The sequence below is a fragment of the Saccoglossus kowalevskii genome, chromosome 22, assembly GCF_978046115.1.
Source record: "Saccoglossus kowalevskii chromosome 22, keSacKowa6.1, whole genome shotgun sequence".
Classification (NCBI taxonomy): domain Eukaryota; kingdom Metazoa; phylum Hemichordata; class Enteropneusta; family Harrimaniidae; genus Saccoglossus; species Saccoglossus kowalevskii.
In genome coordinates, this window is record NC_140662.1 from 31,114,383 (window position 1) to 31,127,724 (window position 13,342).

The following is a 13,342-nucleotide window of genomic DNA, read 5'->3' on the forward strand; positions in this document are numbered from 1 at the left end:
CTGTATCCAGCATTACTCACATACTGTATCCAACATTACTCACATACTGTATCCAACATTACTCACATACTGTATACAACATTAGTTACATACTGTATCCAATATTTCTTACATACTGTATACAACATTACTCATATTAGACTATCCAGCATTACTCACATACTGTATCCAACATTACTCACATAATGTATTCATCATTACTCACATACTGTATCCAACATTACTCGCATACTGTATCCAACATTACTCACATACTGTATAAAACATTAGTCACATCTGTATCCAGCATTACTCACATACTGTATCCATCATTACTCACATACTGTATCCATTATTACTCACATACTGTATCCATTATTACTCACATACTGTATCCAACATTACTCACATAATGTATCCATCATTACTCACATACTGTATCCAACATTACACACATAGTGTATCCAACATTAGCAACATAGTGTATCCAACATTATCAACATACTGTATCCAACATTAGTTACATACTGTATCCAACATTATCAACATACTGTATCCAACATTATCAACATACTGTATCCAATATTTCTTACATACTGTATCCAACATTAGTCACATACTATATGCATCATTACTCACATACTGTATCCATTATTACTCACATACTGTATTCATTATTACTCACATACTGTATCCAGCATTACTCATATACTGTATCCATCATTACTCACATACTGTATCCATCATTACTCACATACTGTATCCATCATTACTCGCGTACTTTATCCATCATTACTCTCATACTGTATCCAGCATTACTCACATACTTTATCCATCATTACTCACATACTGCATCCATCATTACTCATATAATGTATCCATCATTACTCACTTTTGATATCCATCATTACTGACATCACATACCATATCCAACGTTACTCACATAATGTATCCATCATTACTCACATACTGTATCCAACATTACACGCATACTGTATCCAACATTTTCAACATACTGTATCCAACATTATCAACATACTGTATCCAACATTAGTTACATACTGTGTCCAACATTTCTCATATACTGTATCGAACATTAGTCACATACTGTATACAACATTACTCACATACTGTATCCAACATTACTCACATACTGTATCCAACATTAATTACATACTGTATCCAATATTTCTTACATACCGTATCCAACATTACGCATATACTGTATCCAACATTAGTCACATACTGTATCCATCATTTCTCACATACTGTATCTATCATTACTCACCTACTGTATCCATCATTTCTCACATACTGTATCCATCATTACTCACCTACTGTATCCATCATTACTCACCTACTGTATCAACATTACTCACATACTGTATCCAGCATTACTCACATACTGTATCCAGCATTACTCACATACCGTATCCATCATTACTCACATACTGCATCCATCATTACACACTTTTGATATCCATCATTACTGACATCACATACCATATCCAATGTTACTCACATAATGTATCCATCATTGCTCACATACTGTATCCAACATTACACACATACTGTATCCAACATTATCAACATACTGTATCCAACATTAGTCACATACTGTATCCAACATTAGTTACATACTGTGTCCAACATTTCTCATATACTGTATCGAACATTAGTCACATACTGTATACAACATTACTCACATACTGTATCCAGCATTACTCACATACTGTATCCAGCATTACTCACATACTGTATCCAACATTACTCACTTACTGTATCCAACATTAGTTACATACTGTATCCAATATTTCTTACATACTGTATCCAGCATTACTCACACACTGTATCCAACATTAGTCACATACTGTATCTATCATTTCTCACATACTGTATCCATCATTACTCACCTACTGTATCCATCATTTCTCACATACTGTATCCATCATTACTCACGTACTGTATCCATCATTACTCACCTACTGTATCAACATTACTCACATACAGTATCCAGCATTACTCACATACTGTATCCAGCATTACTCACATACTGTATCCAGCATTACTCACTTTCTGTATCTATCATTACTCACATACTGTATCCAAAATTATTCACATACTGTATTCATTGTTACTAACCTACTATATCCAACATTAGTCACATACTATATCCATCACTACTCACATACTGTATCCATCATTACTCACATACTGTATCCATCATTACTCACATACTGTATCCATTATTACTCACATACTGTATCCGACATTGCTCACATACTCTATCCAACATTACTCACATAATGTATCCATCATTACTCACATACTGTATCCAACTTTACTCACATAATGTATCCATCATTTCTCACATACTGTATCCAGCATTTCTCACATACTGTATCCATCATTACTCACCTACTGTATCCATCATTACTCACCTACTGTATCAACATTACTCACATACTTTATCCAGCATTACTCACATACTGTATCCAACATTACTCACATACTGTATCCAACATTACTCACATACTGTATCCATCATTACTCACCTACTGTATCCATCATTACTCACCTACTGTATCAACATTACTCACATACTGTATCCAGCATTACTCACATACTTTATCCAGCATTACTCACACACCGTATCCATCATTACTCACATACTGCATCCATCATTACACACTTTTGATATCCATCATTACTGACATCACATACCATATCCAATGTTACTCACATAATGTATCCATCATTGCTCACATACTGTATCCAACATTACACACATACTGTATCCAACATTATCAACATACTGTATCCAACATTAGTCACATACTGTGTCCAACATTAGTTACATACTGTGTCCAACATTTCTCATATACTGTATCGAACATTACTCACATACTGTATACAACATTACTCACATACTGTATCCAGCATTACTCACATACTGTATCCAGCATTACTCACATACTGTATCCAACATTACTCACATACTGTATCCAACATTACTCACATACTGTATACAACATTAGTTACATACTGTATCCAATATTTCTTACATACTGTATACAACATTACTCATATTAGACTATCCAGCATTACTCACATACTGTATCCAACATTAGTCACATACTATATCCATCATTACTCACCTACTGTATCCATCATTTCTCACATACTGTATCCATCATTACTCACGTACTGTATCCATCATTACCCACCTACTGTATCCATCATTACTCACCTACTGTATCCAATATTACTCACATACTGTATACAACATTAGTTACATACTGTATCCAATATTTCTTACATACTGTATACAACATTACTCATATTAGACTATCCAGCATTACTCACATACTGTATCCAACATTAGTCACATACTATATCCATCATTACTCACCTACTGTATCCATCATTTCTCACATACTGTATCCATCATTTCTCACATACTGTATCCATCATTACTCACGTACTGTATCCATCATTACTCACCTACTGTATCAACATTACTCACATACTGTATCCAGCATTACTCACATACTGTATCCAGCATCACTCACATACTGTATCCAGCATTACTCACTTTCTGTATCCATCATTACTCACATACTGTATCCAAAGTTATTCACATACTGTATTCATTGTTACTAACCTACTATATCCAACATTAGTCACATACTATATCCATCATTATTCACATACTGTATCCATCATTACTCATATACTGTATCCATTATTACTCACATACTGTATCCAACATTACTCACATACTGTATCCAACATTACTCACATAATATATCCATCATTACTCACATACTGTATCCAACATTACTCACATAATGTATCCAACATTACACACACACTGTATCCAGCATTACTCACTTTCTGTATCCATCATTACTCACATACTGTATCCAAAATTATTCACATACTGTATTCATTGTTACTCACCTACTATATCCAACATTAGTCACATACTATATCCATCATTACTCACATACTGTATCCATCATTACTCACATACTGTATCCATTATTACTCACATACTGTATCCAACATTACTCACATACTGTATCCAACATTACTCACATAATGTATCCAACATTACACGCATAATGTATCCAACATTAGCCACATACTGTATCCAGCATTACTCACATACTGTATCCAACATTACTCACATACTGTATCCAACATTACTCACATAATGTATCCAACATTACACGCATAATGTATCCAACATTAGCCACATACTGTATCCAGCATTACTCACATACTGTATCCATTATTACTCACATACTGTATCCATCATTACTCACATACTGCATCCATCATTACACACTTTTGATATCCATCATTACTGACATCACATACCATATCCAATGTTACTCACATAATATATCCAACATTACACACACACTGTATCCAGCATTACTCACTTTCTGTATCCATCATTACTCACATACTGTATCCAAAATTATTCACATACTGTATTCATCATTGCTCACATACTGTATCCAACATTACACACATACTGTATCCAACATTATCAACATACTGTATCCAACATTATCAACATACTGTATCAACATTAGTTATATACTGTATCCAATATTTCTTATATACTGTATCCAACATTATCAACATACTGTATCCAACATTATCAACATACTGTATCCAACATTAGTCACATACTGTATCCAACATTACACGCATAGTGTATCCAACATTAGCAACATAGTGTATCCAACATTATCAACATACTGTATCCAACATTAGTTATATACTGTATCCAACATTAGTCACATATAGGCTATATACCGTTGTTGTATATTAAATCACTTGCAAGTAGAAAAGGATGGTTGCTGGGTTGAGTCCAGGTTCTATTGAAATCCAGTTTGTGAGGTGAACCTCAGGGATTACAGTAAAAGACGAAAACTTAGTCAGGGATGTAACCATCTCGAGAAGCTAAGCTTAGTGATGGACTTGCTAAAGATTTGATGTGTTATTTCCCAAGATAGTGTGCATTGTGCATCACAATTTTGTATGGTTCCCATCATGTGACTGATTTCAACAAAATTGTGACTACTGATCCTTAGTTTTTGACTCCCATGTGCGAAGCACAAAACAGAAGTCTTTGCAGTTACCCTGCGCAGATTTGATTAGGTTTTGGTTGAAATCATTGCATATTAATTACCTGATTTGCATGATAATTAGCCAATTTCTAGCTGTTCTTTGACTGTTCCACTGATATTTAAAGAGCCATTCATTAGATTTTGATGAAACTTGGTACATAGTTGCTCTGGATTAATGCACAGATGTGAATAGTTTTGGGTAAAAATCCATGCACATAATTAACCTAATTTGCATAATGATTACTCAATTTTCTGCTTTTCCACTGAATCCTCAGGTACTAATCATCACATTTCAATGAAACTTACATAGATACATAGGACGATGCACAGACAGATATGTGGAATATTAATTACCTTATTTGCATAATTAATCAATTTTCAGCTTTTGATATTTCAAGTACTATTACTTCATTACTTTTCAATGAAACTTGGTACATATATGCTCTAGAACAATCCAGAGACTTGATTTATTTTAAGTAAAAATGTTGTGCATATTAATCAACTAATTTGCATAATTAGTTAATTTTTGGGTTTTACAATGATATCGCAAGTTACTAATTATCCCATTTCAATGAATCTTGGTTCATAGATGTTCTAGGACAATGCATAGACCAGATTAGTTTTGGGTTAAAATCAGTGCATATTAATTACCTAATTCGCATAATAAATCATAATTTTTAGTTCTAATCACATTTCAATGAAACTTCGTACATAGATGGTCTTTGACATTACTTATCTAAATTCAATGAATCTTGGTACATATGTACTCTAACACAATGTAATGATCAAATTAGTTTTAGGTTTATATACATCTATAAAAATTATCTAATTTGCATAATTTACTTTTCAGCTTTCCACTAATTATTAATCATCACATTATAATGAAACTTTGTACATGTGCACCCTGAAACAATATACAGACCTAAATCTATGCATGATAATTGCTTAATTTGTATAATTCATTTGGTTTATTGAGGTAATACACATACGTGATTAGTTTGATATTGATAAACATGCATATTGATTATCCCATTTCTGATATCTAAAAAAATCAGATTTAAATTGAATTCATCGCAGAGGTGCTTTGGAACTAATTAGACTAAAAACCATGGATGAAAAATCAAATGTATTTTCTGTATGTACCGGGGGTATTATAAATTTTGATAATGTAAATCACATTTTTTTCATGTTATGCATCTCAAATAGCAAACAAAAATTAGTTACCAAACTTTTTGTTTGAAAAGCAAATCTTAAATTTTGAATTACCGTAATTTTAATGTGTCTATAATACTCTCAGCACACAGGAGTTCTTTCTAAGCTTTCTTTGATCACATTTCACTTTGCTCACGCAATTGTGTCTAAAACAATATTTCAGTAAGATTTGGTCATTTTCATGTGGTTATTTAAACAAAAACATTTTCAAAATCACTGCTATTGGTGCTTTAAAGGTAATACACATAAATCTTTGTTGCCTGTTTTATAGCATCCTGAAAAGTGATTCAATTGTAAGCAATATCTGTTTATAATGTCATCGTTGATCTTTGTTTTGTTTTTATTGTTACCATTGCAATGAAAAGGAGATTATTCCAACTCTCCCAGGGATTCAAACACATCCCTTGACTCCATACCACCATTACCTAGAAATTTTATAGATAGCATTAAAGGTAAGATTACTGCAGGTGTAATAGTACAACATGTGTTAATAGTCATAACAGTTGGCTAGTTGGTTAAATTGATGTGTGTGGGGATGGTTGATACAGTTTATTATAAAGCAATGTAGTTGATTATAGTTAGTAGGATAAACCATTCTAGGTGGTAATAGTTGGTAAGATAAACCAATGTAGTTGATTATGGTTGGTATGTTAAACCAATGTAGGTGGTGGTAGTTGGTAGGATAAACCAATGTAGGTGGTAGTAGTTGGTAGGATAAACCAATATAAGTGGTGATAGTTGGTAGAATGAGGCAATGTAGTTGGTTATAGTTGGTAGGATAAACCAATATAGGTGGTGATAGTTGGTAGGATAAACCAATGTAGGTGGTAGTAGTTGGTAGGATAAACCAATGTAGGTGGTAGTAGTTGGTAGGATAAACCAATATAAGTGGTGATAGTTGGTAGAATGAGGCAATGTAGTTGGTTATAGTTGGTAGGATAAACCAATGTAGGTGGTGTTAGTTGGTAGGATAAACCAATGTAGGTGGTGGTAGTTGGTAGGATAAACCAATGTAGGTGGTGGTAGTTGGTAGGATAAACCAATGTAGGTGGTGGTAGTTGGTAGAATGAGGCAATGTAGTTGGTTATAGTTGGTAGGATAAACCAATATAGGTGGTGATAGTTGGTAGGATAAACCAATGTAGGTGGTAGTAGTTGGTAGGATAAACCAATATAAGTGGTGATAGTTGGTAGAATGAGGCAATGTAGTTGGTTATAGTTGGTAGGATAAACCAATGTAGGTGGTGTTAGTTGGTAGGATAAACCAATGTAGGTGGTGGTAGTTGGTAGGATAAACCAATGTAGGTGGTGGTAGTTGGTAGGATAAACCAATGTAGGTGGTGGTAGTTGGTAGAATGAGGCAATCTAGTTGGTTATAGTTGGTAGAATGAGGCAATCTAGTTGGTTATAGTTGGTAGGACAAACCAATGTAGGTGGTGGTAGGATAAACCAATATAGGTGGTGATAGTTGGTAGGATAAACCAATATAGGTGGTGATAGTTGGTAGAATGAGGCAATCTAGTTGGTTATAGTTGGTAGAATGAGGCAATCTAGTTGGTTATAGTTGGTAGGATAAACCAATGTAGGTGGTGGTAGTTGGTAGGATAAACCAATGTAGGTGGTGGTAGTTGGTAGGATAAACCAATGTAGGTGGTGATAGTTGATAGGATAAACCAATATAGGTGGTGATAGTTGGTAGAATGAGGTTATCTAGTTGGTTATAGTTAGTAGGATAAGCCAATGTAGGTGGTGATAGTTGGTAGGATAAACCAATGTAGGTGGTAGTAGGTGGTAGGATAAACCAATATAGGTGGTGATAGGTGGTAGAATGAGGCAATCTAGTTAGTTATAGTTGGTAGAATGAGGCAATCTAGTTGGTTATAGTTGGTAGGACAAACCAATGTAGGTGGTGGTAGGATAAACCAATATAGGTGGTGATAGTTGGTAGGATAAACCAATATAGGTGGTGATAGTTGGTAGAATGAGGCAATCTAGTTGGTTATAGTTGGTAGAATGAGGCAATCTAGTTGGTTATAGTTGGTAGGATAAACCAATGTAGGTGGTGGTAGTTGGTAGGATAAACCAATGTAGGTGGTGGTAGTTGGTAGGATAAACCAATATAGGTGGTGATAGTTGGTAGAATGAGGTTATCTAGTTGGTTATAGTTAGTAGGATAAGCCAATGTAGGTGGTGATAGTTGGTAGGATAAACCAATGTAGGTGGTAGTAGTTGGTAGGATAAACTGGTGTGGGTGGTGATAGTTGGTAGAATAAACTGGTGTGGGTGGTGATAGTTGGTAGGATAAACTAATATTTGTAGTGATAAAAAACAATGTTTGTGATGATAGTTGGTAGGATAAACCTGTTGGGAGTGATTATTCTTGTTGATGAATTATCTAACTGCAATTATTTTTTCATTAAAGGAGAGCATGATATCGTACCATTGTATGATGATACAGACTCAGTGTTGTCTGATGAACCTCCTCCTCCCATTCCACCAAAACCTACAGATAGTGAAAAATCTCCACCTCCCAGACCTGAAGTGAGTATGTACAAGTGTGTTTAGCAGGCCATTATTCATATTTTGACTTTGTGTTACATGTACATCATTGCATTGCTGTAACATCACTAGTGTTAAGGAGATGTGAACTAAAAATACCGATAGAACACAAAAATATCGAACTAAATTAAGCACTCAATATGAAGAATGTATAATTTTCAAACATTTTTATAATAGATTCAGTGTCTGTGTGTTTTCTTGCATAACTGTTGTGTGTTGTGTATTTATACTGCACTCGATCCCTTTGTGTCATCATATTGTATAATAACAATATGAAGTTAACCATAATGCTATGTTGCAGCTATGTAACTGAATCCTCATCTAGTATGGCAGTTTCCAAACTTGATGGAAATAAGTAATTATCTTTCGCTGTATCTTAATTAAGATTACAATGTATAAGCTGATACTAATTGACCTCATGTATCAACACTTCATATTACCAGTCACCAGCAGACAGTGATCTGTCATTGCCTTCTAAAGCATCATCCGATTCTAAAAGACGTCCTTTGTCAGTACATGATGGAGATACTGTCGATGGATGGAAGCCATCACCCAAGGAAAGTATATTCAGTATATTTTGTGTAATCATTGTTTTGTAGTGTGTCACATATTTTGTTATTACCTTGCCGGATCGCCATTAGATTTCATGTCCTCATTGTTGTTGTCTTCAATGTGAACTGTTTTTTATTGTGGTTACAATAACTGAAATAGTTTGTATCTGATTTTTTTCAAACTTAAACATTTTATTAACCAGTTTCGGATCTTGGGCATGAGGATTATCAGATGAAATTTCACTTAAAATTGTCTGTTTCTTGTGGTTACAATGACTCAAACAATTTTAGAATCTTATCACACACTATAAAATGTCAAGTAATTTTTAGTGCAGTTGTCAAGATATGATTTAAAATTTGACTGAAATAAACATTTGTTAAACATAGAAATAAGCAGACAGAATAAAGACATTTATACTGCTAGTGATATGATTCAGATGACAGTAATATGCTCTGCAAGGTCTGCTAGGTTTTCCCTTTTTCAAATCTGGCTAGTATTTTTAGCTCCGCTGTCGACTTTGTCGAGCGAAGCTTATCATATGAGTGATTGTTCGGCGGCGTCGTCCGGTGCCCGTCGTCCGTGTCAATGTTTTACTTTTTCGACTTCTTCTTGAAAACTACAAGCCTGAATGCTTTGATACTTGGTGAATATGTACCTCTCTCAGATTTGTTCATTTCATGATCATATCTTCAATTCTCCAGTTTTGGTGAATATTTTTGTCATTTTTGGTAAAAAGTGATATTTTCGACTTCTTGTTAAAAACCGCAAGTCCAATTGCTTTGATACTACATATGAAGGTACTACATGTGTATCTCTCTCAGATTTGTTCATTTTGTAATGATATCTTCAATTCTCTAATTTTGGTGAATATTTTTGTCATTTTTGTTTAAAAGTGATATTTTTGACTTCTCGTTAAAAACCGCAAGTCCAATTGCTTTGATATTACATATATAGGTACTACATGTATATCTCTCTCAGGTTTGTTTATTTTGTAATGATATCTTCAATTCTCTAATTTTGGTGAATATTTTTGTCATTTTTAGAAAAAGTGATATTTTCGAGTTCTTGTTAAAAACCGAAAGTCCAATTACTTTGATATTACATATATAGGTACTACATGTGAATCTCTCTCAGATTTGTTCATTTTGTAATGATATCTGTAATTCTCTAATTTTGGTGAATATTTTTCTCATTTTTGGTAAAAAGTGATATTTTCAACTTCTTGTTAAAAACCGCAAGTCCAATTGCTTTGATATAACATATATAGGTACTACATGTGGACCTTTCTCAGATTTGTTCATTTTGTAATGATATCTTTAATTCTCTAATTTTGATAAATATTTTTGTCATTTTTGGTAAAAAGTGATATTTTCGACTTCTTGTTAAAAACGACAAGTCCAATTGCTTTGATATTACATATACAGATACTACATATGGACCACTTTCAAATCTGTTCATTTCATAATGATATCTTCAATTTTCTAATTTTGGTGAATATTTTTGTCATTTTTGGTAAAAAGTGATATTTTCAACTTCTTGTTAAAAACCGCAAGTCCAATTGCTTTGATACTACATATATAGGTACTACATGTGGACCTCTCTCAGATTTGTTCATTTTGTAATGATATCTTTAATTCTCTAATTTTGGTAAATATTTTTGTCATTTTTGGTAAAAAGTGATATTTTCGACTTCTTGTTAAAAACGACAAGTCCAATTGCTTTGATATTACGTATATAGATACTACATATGGACCACTCTCAAATTTGTTCATTTCATGATGATATCTTCAATTTTCTAATTTTGATGAATATTTTTGTCATTTTTGGTAAAAAGTGATATTTTCTTCTTGTTAAAAACCACAATCATTTATGGTTAAAAATTATATTTTTAAATTCTTGTTGCATTGATACTATGCATATTGTTCATTTTCTAATGATATCTTCTGTTCTTTAATTGAAATGTGTATTGCTAACAGTGGAGCTATCTCAGCCGAGAGGCTGCTTGTTTATTACTTTATTACTGCACAATTATTTGGGAACCTCAAATCTTTTATACAATCCAAGTTATATAATTCTATGAAGAACATTCAGATTAGAACAGTACATGTAGTATTAATTAGAGAACACATAGTATTTTTCTTGCCAAGGTATGTTGCTGCACTACTACTTTTTGTTGTATTATTTTATAAAGGCATTAAGAATAAGACAGTACATGTAGTATTATTTAAGGAACATGAATATTAATTAATTTGGTTATGTAATTATGATGTCTTTGTTGGTCCTGTCTGTTTTTTTTTTATGAGAATTGTTTCCAATTAAATTTTAGCCAATATTTTTTGAATTTTAGATATATGAGATATATTATTGCATTGTTTCAGGACTTATAGTCATGCTATGCACATAAAGATACTGAATTGTTAGTTTGTATCCGACCATTCGTTTGTTATTTATTCTAGATTCTCATTGGACAAGGTTTTAATAGTTATGCTATGTTTTGACATGCTATAATGTCTGTTTATTCTTTATATTAGGATGAGGAACCAGTTGAACTACAAGCTATACCTCCACCACTAGGTACATACACCATTCTGCTCTCTCTTAATTTATTCACTAAATGTACATAAAACATGAATCTTATCCTTAAAATATAATTTTATTTTTACATCTAGTTCATGAAGAACCAGAAACAGAGGCAGAAACATCATTTATTACTCCAGGTGAGTTGCCAGATACAATATTTACTATTGCAGCTGACCGCATTCACTATTATATAAGTATATCAGTAACCACACTTTTGACCTGTTATTTATATACCTAAAAAATCGTGATTTTCTGAGTTGAGGCCCCTGGGCGCTAATGCGGTCGAGTACGGTATATGGTAAATTATTACATGATTGCGTCCATGCATCTGCACCTGTATATAAGACAGGTCTTGACTAATAATGATCACACTTCACATATTATACATCATATCACATATGAGCATTCATTCATCCAAACGAGAACTTTATTTAGTTTATTTAGTCTCTGTGTGCATAAATGTGTGAATCCAGAGCCTTATCTCAGATACCCTTTGATCAATTTTCTTCAAACCTAGCACATACTTTACACTTTATACATACTAACACAATACCTTATCTGATACATATGCCCTCACATATGCACTAGCTCTTGACAAAGAGAGGCTGTTCTAGTTTTGTTATACTATAGTGTAGCATTGACATCATCCATCATTTCATTCTGTTCCAATGACTGCACAATATACATGTATATGGAATCAGTGGAACTGCTCTGCAGTGCAGAACTGCAAACAAGTTGTCATCATTGAAAATATGTTTTCTGACTCTTTTTCGCTTCCTTGGGCATCCTTTTAGTCCTGATCGCGAAAAATAACCTGATTGTTAAAGAAATCCCGACTGGACGCATCTGCGGGCGTGTGACTGCTATTAATTATTCATGAATTCATTGATTATTCATGAGTGGGCGTCTTAAAGTAAACACGACCTTTTAAAGGTTGATTCGATTCGATCGCAGAGATGGATACTTTAACTTTCTAAGTGCAAAGCCCATACTTTCATCCATGTTTACTGAAAACCAGTCGATTTAAATGTCCAATGTATATAAGTAGTCTTTCAAAATCGCCGGGACCTCAGAAGTGAAAGGTCACATACATTAACATAGATAAGATATGATGTATACAGCTGCACTCTGATTCGTCTGCCAGTGCTACTCAACATTTTTTAATTAGCATAATCACCGGAGTGGTTCCGCTCTGGTTTTCACTCCAACGTAGGGCCTGCAGATGCGTCCAGTCAGGATAATTTTTTATTACAACCTTATAGAATGAATTACATATCTAATTTGATTTATAAAGTGTAATCATCCTCAAGTAGG

At 33.5% G+C, this 13,342-nt stretch overlaps 1 protein-coding gene across 4 annotated transcripts in view; it reads left to right on the top strand.

The window, feature by feature from the left end:
- LOC102805388 (uncharacterized) overlaps window positions 1–13,342 on the top strand; it is a 156,210-nt gene that overhangs the window by 21,864 nt on the left and 121,004 nt on the right. For 2 of the 4 annotated variants that reach the window (XM_085496191.1, XM_085496193.1), the window contains 5 exons: window positions 6,704–6,790; window positions 8,760–8,878; window positions 9,340–9,451; window positions 11,978–12,022; window positions 12,118–12,165. In XM_085496191.1, the coding sequence (XP_085352317.1) occupies window positions 6,704–6,790; window positions 8,760–8,878; window positions 9,340–9,451; window positions 11,978–12,022; window positions 12,118–12,165 (411 nt within the window). The remainder of the gene's footprint in view (window positions 1–6,703; window positions 6,791–8,759; window positions 8,879–9,339; window positions 9,452–11,977; window positions 12,023–12,117; window positions 12,166–13,342) is intronic. The other 2 variants (XM_085496194.1, XM_085496195.1) reach the window with 1 other exon arrangement.